This window comes from Magallana gigas, chromosome 1 (genome assembly GCF_963853765.1).
Source record: "Magallana gigas chromosome 1, xbMagGiga1.1, whole genome shotgun sequence".
Taxonomy (NCBI): Eukaryota; Metazoa; Mollusca; class Bivalvia; order Ostreida; family Ostreidae; genus Magallana; species Magallana gigas.
The window spans coordinates 1,644,410-1,671,423 of record NC_088853.1 but is presented as its reverse complement, the minus strand read 5'-3'; the positions used below and the strand labels follow the sequence as shown (position 1 = coordinate 1,671,423).

At 35.5% G+C, this 27,014-nt stretch overlaps 1 protein-coding gene across 4 annotated transcripts in view; it reads right to left on the bottom strand.

Moving 5' to 3' along the window:
* The window catches only part of LOC136269787 (uncharacterized), a 54,956-nt gene extending 33,233 nt beyond the window's left edge, over nucleotides 1–21,723 (bottom strand). For 2 of the 4 annotated variants that reach the window (XR_010711024.1, XM_066076250.1), the window contains exons 1-3: nucleotides 21,362–21,722; nucleotides 18,781–18,837; nucleotides 12,740–14,564 (exon numbers count right to left, since the gene is read on the bottom strand). Coding sequence is in view for 3 of the 4 variants with exons in the window: in XM_066076250.1 (XP_065932322.1) it covers nucleotides 12,740–14,564; nucleotides 18,781–18,837; nucleotides 21,362–21,373 (1,894 nt within the window). In the remaining variant the exon portion in view is untranslated. Of the gene's footprint in view, nucleotides 1–9,147; nucleotides 10,544–12,175; nucleotides 12,259–12,739; nucleotides 14,565–18,780; nucleotides 18,838–21,361 lie in introns of those variants that run through there. The other 2 variants (XM_066076267.1, XM_066076261.1) reach the window with 2 other exon arrangements.
* Nucleotides 21,724–27,014: the final 5,291 nt, after the last annotated feature.

The following is a 27,014-nucleotide window of genomic DNA, read 5'->3' as shown; positions in this document are numbered from 1 at the left end:
AAATGACGTAAAGGTCAAAGGTCAAGGTCATCTGAAAATCTGTGTATTCATGAGTTTTTGTATCTCTTTTGTTTAGGGCGATATAGAGAAATTTGATCAAGGATGTAGTAGGACGTCTTAAGACATTTCAAAATGTAGCCCTTCAGCTCCCATCTTGTAATAGTTAGTGAGTAATTGCCCCTTTTGTACGAAATGCTTGTTATCGCTACTCCTCTGAAACCATAACAAGTAGACACTTGAAATTTTTACCAATGTCTTCAGTACACTTAGGAGTTTGTTCAATCTATGATCCCAAAAGGGTCTGACGTCCCTTTCTGGCAGTAATTCCCCTTTCAATTTCATTGATTTCACAAACACATACGAAATAAACACCCCCTCCCTTTTTTAAAAAATGTTTTGACCTTGACCTTTGACCTTGACCTTTGACCTCTGAGGACTGGTGTGTTATAAGTATCTGCAACATCTATAATATCAGATTCATTTATATGTACGAATAGCTCTTTCAATCACGAATTCACCCCCCCCCCCCCAGGTTTGACCTTGACCTTTCACCTTGACCTTTGACCTGACCTTGACCTTAAAGGACTTATACGTTACAAGTATATTTAACATATACATTTCAGATTCATTTATATGTGCAATAAGCTCTTTAAAACAACCAACACCCCCCTTATTTTAAGGTTTGACCTTGACTTTTGACCTTGACCTTTGACCTGACCTTTGACCTCTTAAAACTAATGAGTAATAGGTGTATGCAACATATATTTCAGATTTATTCATATGTACAATTAACCCCCCCCCCCCCCTTCGTTTCTACAAGGATTGAATTCTTATATGAACTTGACCCTCGATATTTGACTTGAAATTTAATATTCCTTTTTAAAATAAAACCTAAAAAAGTGTTACAACCGTTTGTCAGAATTTTTTGAAAAGGTGAAACACTGCCTGCCATTTGACTCCAGACCGCGTTTTAGACTACGCCTCCAAATAAAAATTCCAGCTCCAGTAAAACTCTTTAGAACTTGGCGAAAATTCATGGGACTGTTCCTCACACCTGAATCTAATTGCCTGCCAAATTTCAAACGAAATGAACCCTATTGAAGAAATTTATCCACCTCAGCGGCATCGAACCATCATCCCGAAAAACGAAATTTTTTACGCTTCGATATTTGTGTCTAATAAATTCACGCTCAAATTTCACTGAAAATCTGTGTTTACATTTCTATCGGCAACCTGTGACGACTTGTGTTGAAGTGCAACGAAAGATAACTCTTCCTTCCCAGACCCCGATTTTAGATGAATTTAGTTTACATTTTCTTTCAGTTTGTTTTTTTCTCGACTTGGCTGAAATACATGACTGGCCTTAATTCAGTTCCGATTTTCCGTACTTGTAATCCACGAATGCATGACAGTTAATAGATTTATAAGCACGTGCATTTCAAATCACAAGGAGAATTCGCATCAGCTGAGCTGACGTGACGTTCCCACACCTTCAAATACCCGCCGGCGACCAGAGTTTGACCTGGCCTTTTGATTTCTTAGTCAACGCTATCCGGCCACATTGTTTACAAGCAGCACTGATTTTTATGAATAAACTGATGAACAAATACTGCCCTCCCAACCAATCGCTAAGCCCCTATCTATTCTAAAGGTTCCTCAACGTTGGGTATCAATTTTAGATGGACAGAAGAATGCTTCATCTCTTCTTTCTATCATCATCCAAATTGACTACACAACTCAACATCTAACAGATAACTCGCCTACAAAGCTTAGGGTTCCCGGGTCGATACAGGGTGGGCGCCACCGATTTTTTTTTTGATTTTTTTTTCGTAAATTGATTTTTCTCTAGTTACTCAATAATTATCAACATTTTCGGGATTTTTTTAAATCATTATGGAAGGTGGAAAGGCCTCTAATTGTTCCGTGAACAATTAGTCTACTAGTTCTTAATGGTCTTGATATTTCAAAATAAAAAGAAATGAACCTTGTACAAAATAATTCTAAATTACACAGCATTTATGACACTAAAGAAAAAGCCAAAATTTTACATAGACATTAGCTGTTCTATGAAAATTAAAGATTAAAAAACAACAACAACAATCGTATAGATAAACCACAAAAAAGATAACTATGCCAGCTTGTATTATAATAACCATGGAAGAGTCGCTAAAACACTAGCTAGTATAACCAATTTGATTCAGAGTACTATCATGTCATCTAAAATAATTGTTGTAAATTATTTACAGGATATGCCATAACTTAGTGTAATAAGGGAGATAACTCAAATTATCAATCTCTTCATAACTAACCTTATTCTCTCTCTCTCTCTCTCTCTCTCTCTCTCTCTCTCTCTCTCTCTCTCTCTCGTTAATTGTGTTGTCATGATAATCAGTCCCTCTACATCTATCCACCCACCACGCATTATTCACAACCTTTCACCTCGCATGTTTTATCATTAAAACACGGCGATAAAGCTCTGCCATTCGTTCAACTGTATTTGAGATCATGAGTGTGATGAGTTTTCATACATACATGAACTCGAATAGGTTTCGAGTCACGTGATCAGGTAATATAAATAGTAGAACCATGCGATGACGTGGCGCGCTAGGCTTGCTCGTTAGTTGTATGTGTTTTAAATAAGGTAAACTGGCAGATAGAATGGAATGCAGTTATATAGGACTATAGAACGATGAGACAGTTTCATTATTTTCCTTCCTTACTAAACAAAGCGATAGAAAAACAGAGTTGTTTAATCATAAAAACATAACGGGGCTTACTCAGAAACTTCCAAAAAAAACCCACCACGGTGAGCAGTGCTGTGCACGTGGCAGAGACCGGACCAGCATTTGAATTCAAGCACGAGGGGCGAAGTCCCAAAAGTTGGCTGAATTTGAAGAACTGTTTCAGTAGAGAAATTTAGCGAAGGTCGCGCTCGTTTTTGAAGAGGAGAAAGCCGCTCTACAATAAAGAAACAAAGTTCTTTAACTGGAATACCACACCTGGTAAAAGTCACTCAAATCAACAGTAAATTATTTAGTTATGAAAGATATAATGATAAATAAACTGTACCTATGTCAAATAAGCCAAAAAATGTGGGAGGGAAGGGAGTATTTTGTTTAGCGGGTGGGGGAATCCAATGTCCTTTTGGGGGGGGGGGGGGGGGGGGGGGGTGGGGGATAGCTTTGATTTACTTCTTTAATAAGTTTTTTTTTTCAAGGGGAAATACACGCGCAACCACTCCACCTCTAGACCCGCGCATGAAATGTATTACATGAGGAATCTTTTAAGAGTAAAATGGAAATTAAGTGTTCAAACAGCTGTACCCTGCTGCATGTAAGTGTAGCTGTCCCTGACAATAAGTTATTTCTTGCATTGCATCTTATGTAGAATAAAGTGCATATATTTATTGATATTTTTGAAACAACTTCAACCACGCCATCATTTAAAGATCCAGGTCAATTCCTGACTTTGAGCTTTGGAGGACCTTTATCGTGCCAGCACCTACTAAGACATGCCATTCACTTCCTTAACAAAGCCACGATATGATAATTGATTTGTCAAAAAATTTGGTTAAGTAAGCCCCCTATGCGCGGATCTAGAGGGGTTCAGGTGGTCCCCCCCCCCATTCAATATTCAAATGTCATTAAATTACACAATAAAATTGCCAAAAATATGTCTCACCCCCCCCCCCCAAAGGCAAACTCAAATAACCGTCAGACCCACCCACCCCCCCCCCCCACCCCGGAATATTTTTTTGATCCACACATGCCCCCTCCACATTCAGAAACAATGCTAAGATGTTAAGAATGACCTAGTTATATATCCTAGAGTTCCTTAATGTATCTGATGTAGAGTACCGTCATTTCTCTGTATATACTTGTTGTAAACAAGAATATATTTCCTGGGTTCCCCGCCGGTCAAGCAGTATACTGGTATCGACCAAGGCTGATTTTAAAACCTGACCAAGGTATAAGTGGTATAAACATTTAGTAATAATTTCATGTAAATCCGTCAAAATTTGTAGGCATGAGAGCGCTTTCAAGGTCAATTTTTGGATAAAACAGAGTCAAAATCCCATAACTCCAACAAAAACAATCGACCAATGCCGATTTTCGAAGCTGACCAAAGTATTAGTGGTATAAACATTTGGTATAAATTTTATGAAAATCCGTCCAAATTTGTAGGCATGAAAACGCTTACAATAAAGTGTGACGGACGGAAAAACGGACGCACAGACACACGGACCCACGGACACACGGACGAGAACCCGGCATTTCTATGTCCCTGCTCCCCGTTGCGGCGGGGGACAATTACAAATATTCATAAAATAGGCTTTACTTTAAACTGTGCTAGAAAGGAGATAACTCAGAGTGTCAACCTCTTCAAATAGGCACACACAACACAGAGAAAATTATAACAAAACACAGAACTTAGTATTTGCGCAAAATTATTGAAGTTATACGGTTTAAACAAATGTGAATACTCGATTTTATACATGGAGTTTTTTTAATTTACCAATAATTCAGGATTAATTTCAGAAAAAAGTCAAGCATTTTGTTTAAATGGGATACCCATTTCTGAGAGGTTATAACAAACAACTAACAAGTAAACAGGAAACTGGTAAAATGGAAAATCGACGCCACGATATTTGTACTCAGAAGTTCTGTTAACATTTTTATCAAAAACCTAAGAAGTCAAAGAAAGTCCGAGAAAGATAACTCTTCATTTTTAGATCGTTTTATTTTTTCCCCATATTTTATCTCTGTTTATTCTTTTGAGACTTTGCAGAAATACTTGACAGGCTTTCACTGATTTGGAACTTTTTGTTTTTTCAGTCCACAAATTCACGACCATTAATAAATTTCTGATCACATGCAACACAAAACAACAGATGAATGTGCATCAATTGTTTAAATGGAAGTATAGGTCGCCGTAAACACTTTAAATTAGCCCCTTCCGAATTTGGACTGGGCGTTGTTAATTAAAGACAATGAAATGCTTTCTTTTGTGATTCATTAGGGCATTATGAAGGAAGCAATCATTGCAGGAAAAATAACATAACCCGCTAATGGATTTCCTAAAATATTTAAAAACCAAAACTTAGAATCCATCCCACCCCCTTTCTTTGTGTCCCAATCCTCCCCTTGTGTCATGATTTAAATAAACTGGAATCTATGCTACACTAGGATGCTTTCAGATGAATTTCAGCAGGCATGTTAATAACACTTTCGTAAGTGTGTTCCTAAAATATTTCTTAAAAAAAAACGTTTGGAGCATCCATGTTAACTTTAGACACATAATAAGATGTGGCTCGACCTTAACTTAGGACACATAATAAGATGTATCTCAACCATAAATTAGGACACAATGATAAGATGTAGCTCGACCTTAACTTAGGACACATAATTAGATGTTGGTTGACCATAACTTAGGACACATAATAAGATGTAGCTCGACCATAACTTAGGACACATAATAAGATGTAGGTCGACCATAACTAAGGACACATTATGAGATGTAGCTCAACCTTAACTAAGGTCACATAATGAGTTGTAGGTCGACCATAACTTAGGATATATAATAAGATGTAGCTCGACCATAACTTAGGACACACAATGATAAGATGTAGCTCGACCATAAGTTAGGACACATAATAAGATGAAGGACGACCATATCTTAGGACACATACTAAGATGTAGGACGACCATAACTTAGGACACAATGATAAGATGTAGGTCGACCATAAATTAGGACACATAATAAGATGTAGCTCGACCTTAACTAAGAACACATAATAAGATGTATATTGACCTTAACTTAGGACACATAATAAGATGTATATTGACCTTAACTTAGGACACATAATAAGATGTATATTGACCTTAACTTAGGACACATAATAAGATGTAGGTCGACCATAACATAGGACAGAGATAAATTGTAGGTCGACCTTTATTTAGGACACATAATAAGATGTAGCTCGACCATAACTTATGTGTTGTCTTATAGTTTAATTTTAAAATTCTTCAGAAATGCTTTTTGTACAAGTTAACCACTCTGAGTCTAATATACTCGGTTATCATTGTTGGTACAAGTTATCTATACCTGGTCAATCACTCACTTCCTGTCAGCCGTACTGACCAGTCCGGTCTCGCTTAGTCAATCGTCTTCAATCTTGTTAGATGCGCGCCTCAAACCACTAAGTAAGTTTTTTTTATTGAAATAATTGCTTAAATTTGTTAATATTATACTGTATTTTTAAAGTATAGTTAAAGATGGAACTTTTATTTCTATTTTTTCATGTAAATATAAAAGTAATCCGACACCAAATATACATGCCTTGAAAAAGGTCATAACAGAAAGAATCTTAACTGAAAAATATTTGCTGTTGAAAAGATGTAATTATAAGGAATACGAAAGCCACTGGCAGAATATCTGTGAAAAATTGTAGTTATAGAGATAAGTTTAATTTTTCTGTTTTTTTGATCGATGTGAACTCTCATATCATTTCATTTGTTTTCAGTATAACATAGTCTATACTTGTATTGTAATCCACCTGCATAATCTCTCTCTCTCTCTCTCTCTCTCTCTCTCTCTCTCTCTCTCTCTCTCAAAATCAGCTTCACCTCATATGAAATATACAAAACTGTACTATTAAGTAGAAATAGTATAAAGACTATGTAATATGTTTATAAAAATGTTACAATCATTATTATGTTACATATGTACATATGTTGTGAAATGAAAAACCCAATAAAAAAAAAAAAAAAAAAAAAAAAACATTTCTCATATCCTGCCATTAGGACTTTGTGCATTCTTGATTTACTTATCCCCCTTGAGCTTAATTCCTCAAATGAACGTGCACCACTAAATTATGTATAACCACTAGTTATGTACCAGACATCCAGGCGTGGTCACAATTTTATGAACATTTGCACATTTGGTTGTTTATCTGTCCAGTCTAGATTCGCCTTGGCTAACAATGATCTTCACATTCACCAATGAGAAAATCATAGGCGCTCCCCAGCTAATTACGGAGAAAATAGATAAAAGATGAATTGAGGCAATACATTTTCATGAATTTAAACAATAAATGAATTTATTTACATTTGAACTATTTGCCTTTATACACTGTATGTGTTTTTTTTTTCATTTATAATTATCAGAGAGAGAGAGAGAGAGATTTAACAATTCTTAGAATATATATTTTGACAAGTATTTTTGTGTTGCAGCACACGTATCAAGACAAAGGTTTCCTAGATAGAAGATTGAGGACCAGTTGTTTTAATTGTCATAATTGCATAATGGTTTTATGTTTCTTCTATGTTTTTTATATCTTTAGTTATGATAATAAAAAAATAACGAGGTGCCGATTTAACCAGATTCATAATGCCGAGTTCACTCGATGCCGAATTTACCAGGTGCTGAGTTCACTATTTACACAGGTGCCAAATTCACCAGATGCCGAGTTCACTTGTTACCGTACAGATGATACACATTTTTTAAAACGACGATAAAGGGTGATTTTAACGGCGGATTTTATTTCGATACCATAGAACATATATTGAATGACCATTTATGTATATTTTTTTATTCGGGAATAAATTGTTATAAATTTCAGTGTCTGACAACCTAGCCCCTGTGCAATTTACTTATTACAAGCTTATGAAAACAAGAGGCCTATGGGCCACATGGCTCACCTGAACAACAATTCCTTGTAACATTTTATTTCGTAGCATATGCTATTTCTATTTTAAACTTTCAATCCTTTTTGGGCCTCAGTATTGTTCTGTGGATTTTGGTTAGCTTTAACAAATTAAAATCTACACTATCTTAGGATGCTTGCTTAGTAATCTCACAAACTGTAGATTATTTATTTCTCATGAAGAAAATTTTAAACATTTTTCCTAAAATATATTTCTATGTTAAACTTTGAACCTCTTTTGGGGCCCCAGTATTAGTAATTAGTATCAGTATTAGTCCGTTGGTCATGCCTTTATTGATTACATTATTTAAGGAAGCCTGCAAAGTAATCTCACAAATTGAAGCATTATAGTTCTTCAGAGGAAGATTTTTAAAGATATACGTTAAACATTGAACCCCGCCTCAGACCCCAATTTTTTCACTGTATAAACAGGCTTTGGTGTAAATATTGGCATTTCTGGTGCAGTGGTTTTTAAGAGGACAATTTTTATTATTTTCCTATGCATTTCTATGCCAAACTTTGAACCCCGTCTCGGGCCTCAGCTTTGGTCTGAGGGTCACAATTTTAAGAATTTTGAATCTTCACTATATTAACAACTTTTGATTAAATATGGGTATTTCTGGTGCAGTGGTTCTTGAGAAAAAAATTCTTAAACATTTTTCCTATGTATTTCTAAATCAAAATTTGAACCCCGCCTGAGGCCCCAGTTTTGGTCCGAATGTCATGACTTTTACATTTTAGAATCTTTTCTGTAGAAACTTTTTTTGGTGTAAATTTTGGCATTTCTGTTGTTGTGGTTCTCAATAGATTTTTAAACATTATCTTTTCTACGTGTTTCTATGTTAAACTTTGAACCGCAACTGAAGCCCCAATTTAGGTCTGAGGGTCATGATTTTTATAATTTAGAATCTTCACTATATAAGCAAGCTTTTGTGTGAATTTTGGCATTTCTGGTTCAGTTCTTGAGAAGAAGATTTTAAAGACACACACCCTATACTCACTGTTTCTCAATTATCTCCCTTTGGAAAAGGGCTGCACGCTTTTTTTTCACAATTTAAAATCCTTTTTCCATAAGAATACTTTTTAATATAAAGTTTGGTTAAATTTGGCCCAGTGGTGTTAGAGAAAAAGTCAAAAATGTAAAAAGTTTACAGACAGACAGACGGACGCCGGACAACAGGTGATCAGTAAAGCTCCCTCGAACCTTTTGTTCAGGTGAGCTAAAAAACTACAGTATAATAACAGTGTTTATACTACTGCTTAAAGATGAAACAAGCTGCCATAATAAAATATTTGCATATCATTGTTCTTTCCCACTGTAAGCCTATACAGAGGAACTGCAATTATTTTTCTATGATCGCAACTGCTCTGTCTGTATACTATGACGTCATAAAGGATACATTAAAGTCTGAATGTTTATTTTTGATGCAATACCTAATCATCTTGCTTAAACTTGCGTACAATATTTCTCCAAATAAATGACATTAACTTGAGTTGTCCTATCTATCTGGTCAACAGAGATACAGAGTGTGAGAAATGTGCTTAAACACCATTAACAAACACATAGGATTAATAACAAGCTAAATACAAATTGAGGTCATCATGACCTACTTTCAAATTGATATATACATGAGTATATGACTTCTGGTATAATTAATGGTACATCATTTCTAAAACACAAGTTAGTTTATTTTTTCAAATAAATAGATATGTTCTAAAATAGTTTCACTATAAACTACCATAATTCTAATTGGGTCATTGTGACCTACCTTTTGAGCATAACAAGCAATATATGATGCACCTATTGTTACACATGTACAGCTCAAACTTAATGAATTAAAAACTAACATCAACTATTAATATATTGAAATTAAAACTACATAACATTGTATAAAAAAAACCCATCGAAAACTTATCAAAAGCTTATCAGATCACTTTTTTCCAAATGATCAATCCTACCAATAAAACTGTCAGGGATAAACACCATCAAATTCATTTCTCATTTTTAAGTAAAACTTCATCTTATGACAATTATATAAGGGGAATAACTGTTTTTTCATCCTGACTGAAAAATACACATTTTGAGTTATTCCCCTTTGAATATAATGTTTATTACAACATACAAGATTTCTTGTGTAAAAATCAAAATTACAAAAAAAACAATATGTGACACATTGGCTACAATTGTAATGGACATCTCCGTCCTAGCACCGAATGATACCAGAAATGTCAGGAGCTTAGATATGTAAAACATATTATATACTGACAAAATTTACACTTAGATAAAATTGACAAAAAACGTATGATAACAAATTACAGTAGAGTTCACGTACACAAAAGACAGAGTCCATTGATGATGCCTTATTCATAAAGAGTTTGGTACACAGAGCACAGAGTCTATTGAGGATGCGTTATATATGTAGAGTTCACCTATACAGAAACAGAGTCCATCGATGACACGTTATATATGTAGAGTTCACGCGGACAGATACATTATTTTTGTGCAGATTTCATGTACACAGAACGCAGAGACCATTGATGACGCGTTATTTTTGTGCAGAGTTCACATACACAGCAACAGTGCCCATTGATGACGCGTTATTTTTGTGCAGAGTTCACCTACACAGCAACAGTGTCCATTGATGACGCGTTATTTTTGTTCACCTACACAGATACAGAGTCCATTCATGAAACGTTGTTTATGTAGAGTTCACGCACAGAACACAAAGTCCGTTGATGACCGGTAATTATTTGGCTTCTGTTACTCCATTGGAATTATGGATAATCCGGGAAGGTTTTCTACTGTCTCCCCCTGAAGGCGTTTAAAAAGCAGCTTGTCTGCAAGAAATAAAAAAAATAATTTATTATTGTATTAAATGATTAATACCAAATACTTGGACAAGAAGGAAAGAGTGAGCAAGCTCAAACACCCCATGTTCTCCCATTACTTGACAATGCTACACATCATGAATGGCAGAGTATGCATTAAGGTGGCATTCTACACCGCTTTCTGTACGCAAAAAAGTAAATCTGGAAGCATGTAATTCTGGTACCGGCTGATTGCAACTGAGGGGAATTGTATAGGGACCGCTCTTTTGAAAAATTTGTTAAATGAACAGAATAAATCAAAATTTTGATTAAAATTCATTATTTACATGAAAGGTGGTATGTGACACCTTCATGTTGTGTCGTATCATTTATCGAAATAAACAATACCGGAAAATCAAGTGTAATTTTATAAATAGTTTCTTTCCCATCATTGTTACCTTACAGCGCAGTGCAGTGGGTTAGAGCGCTCACTACGGACCTGTAAGTCACGAGTTCGAGTCGGGTTTGAAAAATTTATTACTTTTCCAAAATTTTCTAAAACAGATTTTTTGGTAAAATATTGTGAAAGAAAATTCTAAACCAATGAAAGTATTTCAATAGTAATGTACTTTAATTCACATCATTATTGACAGATGTTCCATACCACCTTAATTAAAGGGATGGGAGGGTGGCTTTGAATTTCTCTCAGGTTGGGATACATAAATCCTAATTATCTCCCCTTGAAAAGGGGCACCTTCCTTAATTTTCACAACTTTGAATCTTCTTTGCCCAAGGGTGCTTTGTGCCAAGTTTGGTTGAAATTGACCCAGTAGTTCTGGGGGAGATGTTGAAAATGTGAAAAGTTGATGGACAGAGGACAGACAAACAAACAGACGGATAGACGACAGACAAAATGTGATCAGAAAGGCTCACTTGAGCTTTCAGCTCAGTTAGCTAAAAATGATAAAGGGCATTACTAGCAAAACATCATCAGATCAAAACTTTCTGCAATTATGCACATATTTAATCATTTGTCTTAAACAGCAACATACTAAATTCTAATGGTTCAAAATTTGAAGACAAAACATTGTAATTAAAATTTCCTAGAAATGTGCAAATCAACACATTGTGTTCTAACTACCTACAAAAAAAATCATTGCTAAATTCAACATTTGGACAAAATTCTAAGTTCAATGGGGCTAAAATTCCTAGAAAGATAAATGAATTGGAACTTCCTAGTAATTAGCACATCTACATGTTGTGTCCTAAATACCTTAAAAGTTTCATATTTAACATGATAAAATTCTGTGCAGCTGTTTAATATAAGTTTTGCTTAAAATCCAGGACTGACTGAGATAGGTCGAAGTCATTATTCTCTAACAATTCCATTACATGGGGTATAATAATGGCACAATTAGCAAAACAAGATACATTTTGGAATTGATAATGATCTGACATTTACAATTTATAATTGTTCAGTTTAATATTATAGACTTCATGTGGATATCTCTTTTATAATATTCCACATTCAGAAAATAAAACTTGTATTACAGTCCATGTGAATTATACAAAGCTCAATTTCAGCTGCAGATGTTGAACAAAGTGACAAACAACATGTGTGGTTTTGAGAGCAGACTAGATTTGTACAGAAACATTTACAACCTGTCAATATCCCAGCTATCTCCATTATATGGCTGGTGTTGAGCTGGACATGGCGTCCTCATCAGTACGGGGTCTGTGTTCATCTACAACAAGGCATTAATTAGCTGTTAATTAATACATACAGTATATGTAATTATAGAGCTACATCTACAAATTAAAACTTTAACCCGATTACCATGACACTCTCTTTAATATTTTTCTAAATAATCAAATTAAGTCAATATTAACATGTCACAAAATAACTTATTACAAATACATGAGTCACTCTATATATTTCATAATTAAATACAACAACCTGCTATTTCTATTCACTAAATACAATGACATGTAACTGTACATTTAATTAATAAAATAATGTATCTAATTTCTGTATATTTTAGATAAACACTGAATCCCAATGACTGGTAGATACAGCTAACCCTGTAACAATGAGTTGTTTATATTGACAAACAATCACACAGATAAACATGTCTTACATGTATCTTATTGACTGATAATTAACACGGACTGTGTGTCTTTGTTATCTATATCTAGTTAATGTGAATGATAATGACTCAGACTTACCTGTCAGAGCGTCCTGTCTGGTGATATACCTGTAGACACACACCTTGTTGTACCCTGATCCGACCCAGAGACGGTGAGTGTTGACATCATAACTCAGGCTCCATGGTACACGCATCTCTTGTGATTTTGTCAGTAGATGTGACAGGAACTGACCGTCCTTATTTATCATCTGTACTGTTTTGGTATATATATCACACACCAGGATGTGTGACAGCGCGTCAGTACAGATTCCTAATGGCCCTAGTCGTGATCCTGGTGGATGTCCTGTGTAGGAGAAACGATGTCTTCCTCCACGCTCTGTCACCACTACAGCACCAGACTCATAGTCTTTATATATGTGAGACGCCACGACATCCCCATTGTTGTTCTCTGTTATATAGTAAGGTCCACTATACAGTCCCCGTCCTGTGTTGTGGTACTGTATGGTCTGTGTGAGTTGTCCACTCTGGTTGTACCGGGTTACCTTGACTGTCTTTGTATCATAGTTATACATCCCGACCAGTAGATCCCCAGTGGACGGGGACCAGTACACACTCCGTGGTCTCCATGTAGAGTCTGTTCTCTCTATAAATGTGGTGGTTGTTTTCATATCCTTTGACAGTTTGTTGATGTTAAAATTCCTATCTATATAAATCAGTTCACTCTCACTGTTCACTGTGTGTAATCCTACACCACGACATGAATCCTCCACACGATGTAGAGGGACACCTGTTGTGTCTGTCAACATGAGATTGTTATAATCACTGACCCAGACCCGGTCTGATGTCACACAGGAAATGTGAAAACAACGTCCAACACCTGGCACTGTGAGAGATTGATGGAGCTCAGCACCAGACGTCAGTTTCAGCAGACACTGGTTTCCTACGCGTCGGTTTCCTCTCTCTGTGATTTGGATTGCACTCAGTGACTCCATCACATCCTCCTTGTTGAGTGACTCAGTCATGGAGAGCTGGCTGGTGTGGAGTGTAAGATTTATCTGGGGGAGGGCTGTCTTTGTGAAGGAGAGGAATTGTAGCGCACTGAATGTGAATGCTGGCTGTACATATCTGTGTTCATATCTCCTTAGTCTGACAATATGTCTGATCATTTTTATCTTTTGTTTTTTACATCTGTGTTTGAAATCAAAGTAACATAACACATTGTTCAATAGATCATATACCACTTTGTCAATGAGATTCTTCAGTCTCTGGGCCTTTGTTAACATCTCTGATTGAAGGGGGGAGAATTCTGTGTGACAGGTTTTGACATCAGCTTTGATTCCTGTCAGGAGAACAGGTCTGTAAAAGAGAGCCTCACTTCTGATGGTGTGAATGGTTCCTCTGTGTTGTTGTTGCTTTGTTTTATAGGCTGTTTTAACATCAAGTTGTCTGTGAGTTCTATGTTTTCTGCAGTGGTAACACACAGGAACTTGACAAGGTTCACAGTACTTTGTATAAACATGGCTAGGATGTCTCACACAGACCTCTTGTGTTGGGATGTAGTTGATTTTATCACGGTGTGACACAACATCATGGTCTATTGTTTGGAGATCTTTTACATGGTTCTCTTTACACTGGGGACACAGATCACATGGACACGATACACAATGGTACGCTGTGTCCCCCGGACACTTAGAACACTGATTTACTCCGTATGGGGAGCTTGCTGTGATGTATTGGGAGCTTGCTGTGATGTATGGGGAGCTTGCTGTGATGTATGGGGAGCTTGCTGTGATGTATTGGGAGCTTGCTGTGATGTATTGGGAGCTTGCTGTGATGTATTGGGAGCTTGCTGTGATGTATTGGGAGCTTGCTGTGTCCATGATGTGGGCGGTCTGGGTCATAACCTGTTCAATGAAAATAAAGAGTTTTAGGATTATTATTGTTTGTATAAACATTCAATGTCAAATTTTAAAAGAGATATATTTGGGTTTTTTAAAGATTAATATATTTTCTCTACTTAGATAATTGACGGTCTATTATTCTGGTTCTGATTATAGAGACACTCAACCAGTAGAAAAATACAACATAAGATTGCTGAGTGAGAAAGAGGTGCTCTCTCTCTCTCCCTCTCTCTCTCTCTTTATCCCTACATTTCTTTATCTCTGTTTCTCTCTCTTGGATGTGTACATAATTGAGAAAGTGTACTATATGATTATCTAGCAGAGAAAGTCAGAGAGAAAAAAAAATAAGATGTAAAGTACACATCACAATTAAGTTAATTCAATTACCGGGTATTTACTGTCTCAATTTACCTAACATGTACTCCTGCTCTTTCTATTTCTTTCTCTCAATCTCTGTTTCTCACAATTTCAATACTAAACATGCACTCTTGGCCTCTCTCTCTCTCTCTCTCTCTCTCTCTCTCTCTCTCTCTCTCTCTCTCTCTCTCTCTCTCTCTCTCTCTCTCTCTCTCTCTCTCTATAGATCTTATTCCTCCTCTCTCTCTGATTTTTTTTCTAACACATGCTTTTTCTCTGTCTCCTCAGATTTCTCTTCTAAACATGTGTTTTTGCTCTCTCTTTCTATCTATTTCTCTCTTCAGACAAACTCCATTAAACATGTACATGTACTAAATATGTCTTACTCTCAAAGATGTAATCTCTCTCTCTCTCTCACCTATTCTTATAAACATGTGCATCTTACTATTGTAATTTCTCTCTCTTTTTCTCTCTGAGTTACTCTCTGTTAAACATATGCATCTTTCTATTTCTCTTAGACATGTACCGGTAATCTCTCTCTCTCTGTGTCTGTCTCTCTCTCTGTCTCTCTCTCTCACATTATTACTCCTTCATTCACTATCTCTAATTTTACAGCTAAACAAGTACTTCTCATCTCTCATTCTTTCTCTAAGCCTCTGTCCCTCATGATTTCATAAATAAACATGTAAACACTTTCTATCTTTTATGTAAACATGTGCATCTTACTTATTCTCTCAGACATGTAGACTTTCTCTCTCTCTCTCTCTCTCTCTCTCTCTCTCTCTCAGATACTTACTCTTTTACATGTAAACATGTGCATCTTACTTATCCTCTCAGACATGTAGTCTTTCTCTTTCTTTCTCTCTCTCTCTTTCTTGTGACTTACTCTTATACATGTAAACATGTGCATCTTATTCTCTCAGACATGTAGTCTCTCTCTCTCTCTCTTGTGACTTACTCTTATACATGTAAACATGTGCATCTTATTCTCTCAGACATGTAGTCTCTCTCTCTCTCTCTCTCTCTCTCTCTCTTGTGACTTACTCTTATAAACATGTAAACATGTGCATCTTATTCTCTCAGACATGTAGTCTCTCTCTCTCTCTCTCTCTCTCTCTCTCTCTCTCTCTCTCTCTCTCTCTCTTGTGACTTACTCTTATATACATGTAAACATGTGCATCTTATTCTCTCAGACATGTAGTCTCTCTCTCTCTCTCTCTCTCTCTCTCTCTCTCTCTCTCTCTTGTGACTTACTCTTATATACATGTAAACATGTGCATCTTATTCTCTCAGACATGTAGTCTCTGTTTCTTACTCACAGACTTAGTATGTAAACATGTGAATCTAACTATTTTTCTCAGACATGAATTCTCTCTCTCTCTCTCTCTCTCTCTCTCTCTCTCTCTCTCTCTCTCTCTCTTCTCTGACTTACTCTGTTAAACATATGCATCATTATATTTCTCTCAGACATGTAATCAATTTCATTCTTGTATTATTACTTTCTCTCACTACCTCATGATTTTACAGCTAAACATGTACTTCTTGTCTCTCATTAAATCTGTTCTCTTGCTTTCTAACTGTTCTCTCTATCCCTCACACTTTCACTATCAAACCCCTCTCTCTCTCTTCTAACATGTAATCTTGTTTTCTATCACCCCTCTCTTCTCTCTATCTATCTCTCTCTCTTTCAGATGAACTCAACCAAACTTTGTCTCTTACTCCCTTACTCTTGTTGTTCCGTATCTATCATTTAATATTTATTGCTGTGTATAACATGTCTGTTTGCTCTCTCTCTCTCTCTCAGTCTCTCTCTCTCTCTCTCATCTCTCTCTCTCTCTCTCTCTCTCTCTCTCTCTGAAACTTGCTCTTATACATGTAAACATGTGCATCTTACTTATTCTCTCAGACATGTAGTCTCTCTCTCACTCTCTCTTTTCTCTGACTTACTTACTCTTTAAACATATGTATCTTTTCTTAGACATGTAATCTCTCTCTCTCTCTCTCTCTCTCTCTCTCTCTCTCTCTCTCTCTCTCTCATTATTACTTTCTTTAATTGCTATCAAAATTCAATTCACACCTAATCCTCAAATTTGTGCAAAATGGGAACCCACCAGTGTATACATGTTAATTACTGGCTTATGTCCCATGCTTTGCTATTCCCTTAACCCTGGTTAATTTTTGACTGCCCCCCCCCTAGATAAATCAGCCCTGATATTACCACAAAGGTATGTTTCTCCTCGTCTAACACATCAATAATCAAATGGGAATGTGGGCAATAGTTATATTGTCAGTTCCTGGGTAAGAAGTTGATGTTGACCTCGGCCTATGCTCTCGAGAAACAGTTCTTATCCCAGTACTAACACAATGACCACTGCCCTCGTACCCATTTAAAAGATGTATACTACATGTAAAATGTCTATGAATGACACACGACGACAAACGTGAGATAGCAATGGGTCTCCTGAGTGACTCAGGTGACCTAATAATACAGAGTATAGCTACATGAACATGGTGATATTACATGAATACTATACCACATATATTCGCTCTTTGATCTTTCAGTCAACACGCAGTCAAACACAGCCTGGGAACCTGTAAAGAGACCATCAACTGTTACATTCTAGTACTTGTTGATAGCCCGTGCAATTGCGGGATTTAATATTACATACACTTATATGATACAATGCTTCACAAGATATCTGTGAGCCAATGCTCACTAGTGATACCTCCGCTCTGATGTAAATAGCAAAATAAGCAAAGTCGACATTTAACAGAAAGCTGGCATCCGATTGGTACAGAAATATATCCCATAATATGGCGTGCCTAAACAAATAGTGTGTTAAAATTTCAAGCATCTGCGATTAATAGCTGCTGAGAAATCTTTGACGAAAATTTGTTTGAAAATTTTGGTTAAAAAATAAGCAAAGTCGTCATTTAACAGGAAGTTGACGTTCGATTGGTACAAAAATATATCCTGTGATATGGCATGCCTTAACAAACACTGTGTAAAAATTTCAAGCATCTGCGATAAATTGTTGCTGAGATAAATTTGACAGAAATTTTTGTTACGGATGGACAGACAGACAGACAGACGGATAGACAGACACACAAGGGTAAAACAGTATACCCCCTCTCCTTCGGAGCGGGGGTATAATTATATGTTGATCCATATTTTTTGGTTTATTTATGTAAACATAGTGTCTGATTTTTTTCTTAGTTGCTTTATTAACCTTTTCTCAAACTTGTAAAAATCTACATTTACTATATTAATTTACTATATTAATTACTGCTTACTCTCAAACATGTACCTTCAATCTATGTTTATTCTCTCTCTCTCTCTCCTCTCTCTCTCTCTCTCTCTCTCTCTCTCTCTCTCTCTCTCTCTCTCTCTCCACACACACATAACCATAACTTAGTTATAGAAATGAGGGCCGACACAGGATTTGCCTTCTGTCTGATTGGATTGAAACACTGTTTTTCAAATGTGACACATATCTTCAGTTTGTTCTTATTTACAATTCATCTATGAAATACAGAATGTAACTTTTTATAATGTGGTTATAAAACATGGATAAAATGCAGTTGTGTCTTTACCCCATGTAAAGAACAGACTATAATTGCTATCAAAATACAATTCACACCTCCGTTGACCTCCGCCTATGGTTTCGGGCAACAGTTCTTACCCCAGGACTAACACAATGACCACTGCCCTCATACCCATTTAAAAGATGTATACTGAAATGTCTACAAATGACACACGACGACAAACGTGAGATAGCAATGGGTCTCCTGAGTGACTCAGGTGACCTAAAAATACATAGAATAGTTACATGAACATGGTAATATTACATGAATACTATACCACATATATTCTCTTTGACCTCTCAGTCAACAGCACAGTTAGACACAACCTGGGAACCTGTAAAGAGACCATCAACTGTTACATACTACAGACTGGTATAACCTGTCAGTCAACAGTCAGACACAGGGAACCTGTAAAGAGACCATCAACTGTTACATTCTACAGACTGGTATAACCTATCAGTCGACAGTCAGACACAGGGAACCTGTAAAGAGACCATCAACTGTTACATTCTAGTACTTGATGATATCCCGCACAAGTGCAAGATTTAATAATATATACATTAATATGATACAATGCTTAATATTTCAAATATTATTTTTTTTGTTCATTTTTGTATATATTTTGTCTGATTCTTTTCTTAATTGTTTTCTTAACCTTTTCTTTAAAATTGAAATAAAAAACCAACTGCATGTCTGGATTATTACAGGAGTGGGGATGACAAATCCAAACTAAAATGGATGATATATACATATTACATACCTATATTTAAGTATTGAATCCTTATTTTTTGAAAGATATAGTCTCATAACTGCAACAGTGTGTGCATACAAATTGAATAACGCGCGTTAGAATAAGGATTTAATGCTTATATTTACATTTTTTTACCTTCATGCATTATACCTCAAAATTACTGTATTATCCTATGGGTAAGTTCAAATTAATGGAAGAGCCACAGTAACAGCCACAAGCGTGATCTTTGATTTTCGTTTGTGACGTTGCACTTAACAGCGTTCAACGTTTGTGACGTCACAATTAAAACTCGTGATTTAACCTTTTAGTACCCTGTCTGTGTTATGGTGCTATATCTGCAGTAGCTTTACATGCAAAATATATGTGGAATGTAAATATACATATTATATACCCATCAGTTTTTCTTCCTTGATACTGTCAATTTCACAGTTTGATCTGAGTTTCCGGATCACCACACTGTGGTTTTCCGATTCCGTATCACTGCTCTCTGAAACTGATAACGTCTGTATTTTAGCCCGTTTTTAAAAGAGTTTATATAAAATACAGTCAAACTTCGTTATCTAAAACTAGATGGGACTGTTTAAAACCTTTGAGATATCTGAGTATTTGAAATATCAAGGTACAATACTTAAAGCGGAAGGAAAGTCAAAAACACATTTTATTTATATTAATAAAGTGTTTTAAATCATCACACGTGGTCATGCTGTGTTGAAAATAAACTACATAATTAAGCTATAATGCACGTTTGAAGTTAGAGAAATTGTATTTACACGAGATTGACATGATGTAGAACTCTTTTGTATTGAAAACCAAGTTTGGTTTACATACACGCATACAACATATAAAGTGCTCTGAATAAAACGCTGGTTTACACCTTTCGTTACTCAAGTTATCGACTGAACAAAAATAATGTTTAGATTCAAAAGTCAATCCAAAGAATATTATATGTATGCATAAATATATTATTTTTTATTAAAGCACACAGTGGGCCAATTCATTTCATTTTGTAATCCTACAAATTTATTCTTATCAAAATAGAATGATGTCGATTATTTGTTTCAAGGATCCCGCCCCCTCTTCTCAGTACAAATGTATTATATATTCAAATACATTAATGTATTAAATTAATTAAATTAGTTTATTAAAACATCCTACCATATTCACCAATCTATTAATGATCACTATTGATGTGTATTATTTGTAGTATAGGAAAACGGTCTAGGAAAAACAAAACATTTTTTTATGAACATTCATCGCCCAGTCACCTTTCAACTTTCCTATTTTATGTATACATGATTTATTCATATAGATGTAGAACACAATCTGTTCATTGTTTACAAATTAATGTAAAAGGTTTGCTACCAATCTTTCCTGTATTAAAATGTATGAAATTAAAAGACGCTAGTGTATGCTAGTAATGCAACTGTGAAACGATAAGCACGTGCCTTTATCATTGTGATGGCATGATCAGAAAAAGTTCACACATTATTGAACGGTTTTCGCTATTCTGCAGGTTTATAGAAGGAAACATATTTGCAAATATAAATATCAAGTATCACCTTCTATGTATACTCTAAGTAAATTCCCAGTAAATATATTCACCCTTTACATAATCATTCAATATAATTTCATTGCTAGCTTAGTATATATTTTGATACAAACTCCCACTGACTTGGATTCGGCTTTCATAAAGTTTGCGATGCGGTTTTTAGATTCATTTGTCGATGAACAAAAAAATTTATACAGTCATTCTTATATTAATTTCATCTTTATATTACTTATTAAACGTATATATACTGTATAAACATTTTTTTTTTTAAAAAGGGGTTCTGTGTCTGACCAAACGACTTGTCTTGTCACTAGTACATTGAGCTGTTGGATTGAAACAACTTACCCCCTCCTCCCTTACCTGAACTAAGTTACAACAGTTTTTTTCTTCAACAATTTACATATACATGAATGACACGATTTCGAAGGTTTGTTTCCGGGTCAGCCATTTTATTTCAAGTTGATTTTTAAAAATATCACGTTTTATCTCACATAGATTGTCACGGGCATGATATATGGAAGAAGTAGACTACATTGTAGAATATATGATATGACAAACCTTTTGTTTCATTGGGAACAATTATCTAAACGGATAGAAATAAACTTTTCTTTCCTCTTCCCAAATGCAAATCTGTCTATCGTCTGTTCGGCATACGTCACAGCGATGCCTAGACGCTTCGCCACCTAGCAATTTCGACCCCATGTCGTTAACGTATATACTCCCAGTAAACATTTAAAAAAAAAGGGGGGGGGATTCTGTGTCTGAACAAACGACTGGTACATTGAGCTGTTGGTTTGAAACAACTTACCCCCTCCTCCCTTACCTGAACTAAGTTACAACAATTTTACATATACACGAATGACATGATTTTGAAGGTTTGTTTTCGGGTCAGCCATTTTACATAGTTGATTTTTAAAACTATCGCGTTTTATCTCACCTAAATTGTCACTGGCATGATATATGGAAGAAGTAGACTACATTGTAGAATATATGATATGACAAACCTTTTTTTCACGGGGAACAATTATCTAAACGGATAGAAATAGACTTTCCTCTTCCCAAATCTGTCTATCGTCAGTTCGACATACGTCACAGCGATGCTTAGACGTTTCGCCACCTAGCAATTTCGACCCCAAATGGTTTCGGTCCCAGATAATGAATTTACCGGTTTTCAAAATAGAAAAAAAAACTGTTCGAATATTTAGTTTTAAATGTATTAATTGGTCAACTTAGTTTTCATTATTACTTTATTTCATCTTTATACTACTTAACGTATACATGTATGTACTCGAAGTAAACATTTTTTAAATTAAGGGGGTGGGTGGAGGGATCGGGGGGGGGGGGGTAAAAATTGATTTGAGACCACGTATTACTTCTAAAGCAATCCTGTATTTCTACATATTTTGCAGAAATGTTTGCCAGAACAATTCAAGTGAATTTACTGGTCAGTTTCACTGTATGTGCTTTGTTTTATTAATTCATGTTAAATTTCATTATGCGTTTGTGAAATAAAATTTTAGAATTATCTTTAGGACGGCAATCCTGCTATCTGTAGCATTCCTGTCCAGTCACGATGAAGTGTGTTTGTTTTATAACAGAATGTCTGATTCTGACTGACACCGAAAATCGTGTTTATTTCAGCAGCCAAAACATCGCACTTGTTGAACTGAACACAAGCACATAACAACATGTCAAGGACATTCGGTACACGCACTTTTGCACAAAATAAAATAATCATTGAAAGCAAAATATATACGGTAAAAATCGAATGACATAATGGTTTTTTTTATGAATTACAGCTAGAAATGTTATTCGCATTATAGACACAATCTATTTAAGAAACAGCATACATTAAACATATAAATTATAACAAAGCTATTAATATACATTAAACATATATAAGCAGTAATCACCAAGATATTATAATTTTCAACTTTTAACCTAAGGTGTGTTATTTTGTTTGCCCCCCACCCTTCTCCCAGAGGAAGCTAGGGGGGGGGGGGGTATGAGGTCTATTTTTGGTAGCTTTTCTACACTGCTTTAATAATTTGGGGGGGGGGGGGTTAGCTTAAACCACGCCATCGTTTAAAAATCGTCAGCGCAAGACACGTCCTTTACTTCCTATAATTAGGCAACTTCAAAACAAAGAAATATTTGCAGGCTTCAGGATCGGGGGCGGATTAGGGGAGGGGGGGTGGATGGGGCCTGCCCTCCCCCACACTTATGTGGTATTTCTTACTTATCAACAATGCATGCGTAAGCAAGAGAGAGAGAGAGAAAGTGAGAGAGAGAGAGAGAGAGAGAGAGAGAGAGAGAGAGAGAGAGAGAGAGAGAGAGAGAGAGAGAGAGAGAGAGAGAGAGAGAGAGAGAGAGAACACATGTACAAGATCAACCCTGACTCTTGGGGGTTCGAAACTGGGGAGCATTTTTAATTTAATCTTCTAATAAAACACATAATTTCCGCTGCATGAGTACTATTTGGAGTATGCTCCAAAAGCTGGTGGAGGGAATTCTTATGTCTGTAGAGGAAAGCAGAGCACGGAAATTCATGTAAAAAGTCCTGACATGTAGACAAACTGTACGTGTATCCAGATCAATTATTTCTGAACAAAATATAACACATTATTTACATGTATATTATGCCCTTTATCATCTGCGAGCATGGAGATGTGTCTGCATCTATAACTGATGAAATTCTCTCTCTCTCTCTTTCTCTCTCTCTCTCATAATTTTTAGCTTTTATCATGCGTGTTTTAATTAATTAAAGTACTATCATTAGTTTACATAAACAAACTTAATTTGTATAAACTGTAAATTACCCGGGTTAGAGAGAGAGAGAGATAGAGAGAGAGAGAGAGAGAGAGAGAGAGAGAGAGAGAGAGAGAGAGAGAATTACAGACCGTTAATTACCTCGTTCTTTTAAAAGTTGTTTATATCTACGCTCCTTACCTCTTTTACAAAAACATTTGAGATAAACACAGTTTGTTGATAAATTTCCCATTAACACTGGATTTATCAAATTCATCAGTGTTGAAACATAATCGTTCACGCCAAATTAAGTGTATCAAATACGTCAGACCAACAAAATACAAAAGCCACCCCACGTGCTGAACCTATACACTTCTATTCAATCAAGTCATCGCCTTTCATGTATGCATGTTTTAGACTTTCCAGATCTGTTCAAGCTCGCCCCTCCTTTGCACAAATTGTTTATAAAATATGTTTTTGGAATTTCATAAGTTAAAGTGACAATCACAGCTTCTATTTGAGTTTCACTTATAAGTACACGTGTCTACACCACATGAAAATCGCTTACTAAGTTCACACGCACCGTTGTATTTTGTGATGCGATTTTTATAAACCATAATCTTTGAAATTATTAATTATATATAAGCATTATTCACATATTTTTTTTTTCAAAATGTAAGATTGCATGTAACTATCAATAAGACATCTGCGTTAATAATGTCCATTTTTTGGCACTAATCGATAGCACAGTGCCGATAGTTGTAGCTTATACTCGGTCAGTAGTAAGATTTTTACATAGTGTCTAAAATTTTCATATTATCGATGTTACACAACGAATGAATACATGTCTCTCTCTCTCTCTCTCTCTCTCTCTCCCTCCCTCCCTCCCCCCCTCTCTCTCTCTCTCTCTCTCTCTCTCTCTCTCTCTCTCTCTCTCTCTCTCAATGAACAATGAATACAAATATCGGCCAAGTGATTATATATTTTAAAAAAAATTAAATAATAGTCGTTTATAGAGTGCATGCAGATGCATGCGGTAATCTGAAGTTTTGATAAATTTCGCGATTCTAAGATTTTTTTCACAGGGCGAAAAACCATCTTTAAGCAAGTCCTTAAAGGTGGCTTAAAGGTGACTTAAAGGAGCTTAAAGGCTATACAACCTTTAAGCCGCCTTTAAGTCACCTTTAAGCAAGTGCTTATAGGTCCTTAATGTCCAAACTTCTTTAAGCTACCTTTAAGCCACCTTTAAGCCACCTTTAAGCATCTTTAAGTGGCATTTACGCTCTCTTTACACTGCCTTTACACTGTCTTTAAGTGGCCTTTAAGTCAATATTGATCAAGCTGAACAATAAAAACATATATTAAAGGCAAAAGCTCTTTTATAGAGATGGGAGGGGGTCATCCGAGTGATAATATAATTATCAAGGAAGGGGGGGGGGGGTGTTCCAGGCGGTTTTAATCGTCGCTCCATTAAACACAGATCGCTATCATCAGCACCGCTCCGATGGACACAGATTGCCGTTATAAAATTCTTTATAATTTTTGGGGGGTTTCAAAATTATTGTAGGGATGAGCGCAGTCTCTGTATCTTAATATGTGCATAAAACTAATTAAAGTATGTTTGTTTCCTATTATAAATTAATCGGTGAAAAAATCTCTCTCTCTCTCTCTCTCTCTCATCTCTCTCTCTCTTCTCTCTCTCTCTCTCTCTCTTCTCTCTCTCTTCTCTCTCTCTCTCTCTCTCTCTCAGTTCATCTGGTTATTAAACAAAATAAAGATAATGAACCAAAAATGCATGATTTAATTTGTTAATCGGTTTAAGGTTTGTATTTTTTTTTTCAATTTTCATTATTTCTAACTCTAGATCTGCTAGATACATGTTAAAGATGAAAAGACTCTCAACTGCCTTTGTTATATCGGGCAGGATATTACTGCTTTGTTTGTCTAGACATAGTTTTGTTCGTTTGTGTATATCTAATTAGAGTCTATTGTTTGTCCAACTTAAGAAAACCCCTGGAACTAACACAGAATATACAAGATATACACAACAGTTGTGTCGTGTGCCCAGGTGCATGTTTGTGTATATCTAATTAAAGTCTATTGTTTGTCCAACTTAAGAAAACCCCTGGAACTAACACAGAATATACAAGATATACACAACAGGTGTGTCGTGTGCCCAGGTGCACGTCAGGGTTTCTAAAGGCGTTGAATCTTAGTATGTACGAGTATACGATAAGTCTAGTGAATAAAAGTTAATTTACATTTGTAATTCATTTTCAAAGTATTATTTCCTAGCTCTGGGTTTCAAAGATGTTACGTCTACAAATTAACGATACATGTATGTAAGAGTAAAATCTTGAGGCTAATTAATTAATGTACCGGTGATCATAAATAGGGGTTGATTATTTAAATATATGTATAAGGGTAAATATGTCAAATATACCCGGCCTGGCACATCATACAGTTGTATGTACAAGTCATTTGCAATTGCCACATGCAGTAAATACGTCACCGGTAATTGGTAATTTTGTTTGTTATATAATTGATAGTTTAAAAATCATGTACATACAATTACATGTAAATATTTAAACATATTGGAACGGCGCCGCGATAATGAGAACCGGGAAATTGCGGGAAATTGAACAAATACCCTAATAGTATCAAAGCATTTTATAAAAGAAATGATTTCATTTTCTTTCTTACATTTTTATAGCTATAAATTAGATGAATTACGTATATCTACTCGGTTTAAATTTATTAACTAAGAAAGCCTACTATAGTGAACCTAACGGTTTCCATTTAGGTATAATATATTTTTGTTCACTGAAGACCAAGTTCCGTATTTTCCATTTAGGTATAATATATTTTTGTTCACTGAAGACCAAGTTCCGTATTTCATTCTAAATACATGCATGCATGTAATTTATAAATTAGATATAATTGATTGTTACAAACTGAATGGTTTGTCAAAATCTTTTCAAGTCAACACATTCAATACAGTGATTCAATATCCACTGATATATAGGATATAAAAACGCTCATAAATATGTAAGTTGACGTGGCGCAGAGGATGTGTGGTGATGCTAGTAAACTAAGGGTCCCGGGTTCAATTCTCACTGCGGCCGTTTTTTTCTGGTGTTTTTTTTTCATTTGTCTTTCTAGAACAAAAAACGTTTTAATACCTTTTCTTTCATAAAGTTAATACATTTTGTTGGAAATTAAGCACAGTATTGAATTAAATTTTTTTAATGGCTTAAAGGTGGCTTAAAGGTAGCTTAAAGGTGGCTTAAAGGTGGCTTAAAGAAGTTTGGACATTAAGGACCTATAAATTGTCCTTAAAGGTGGCTTAAAGGTGGCTTAAAGATAGTCTTTAAGCTGCCTTTAAGCCATCTTTACGCTTTCTTTAAGCCACCTTTAAGCGATACATATAGCTTAAAGGTAGCTTAAAGGTGGCTTAAAGATC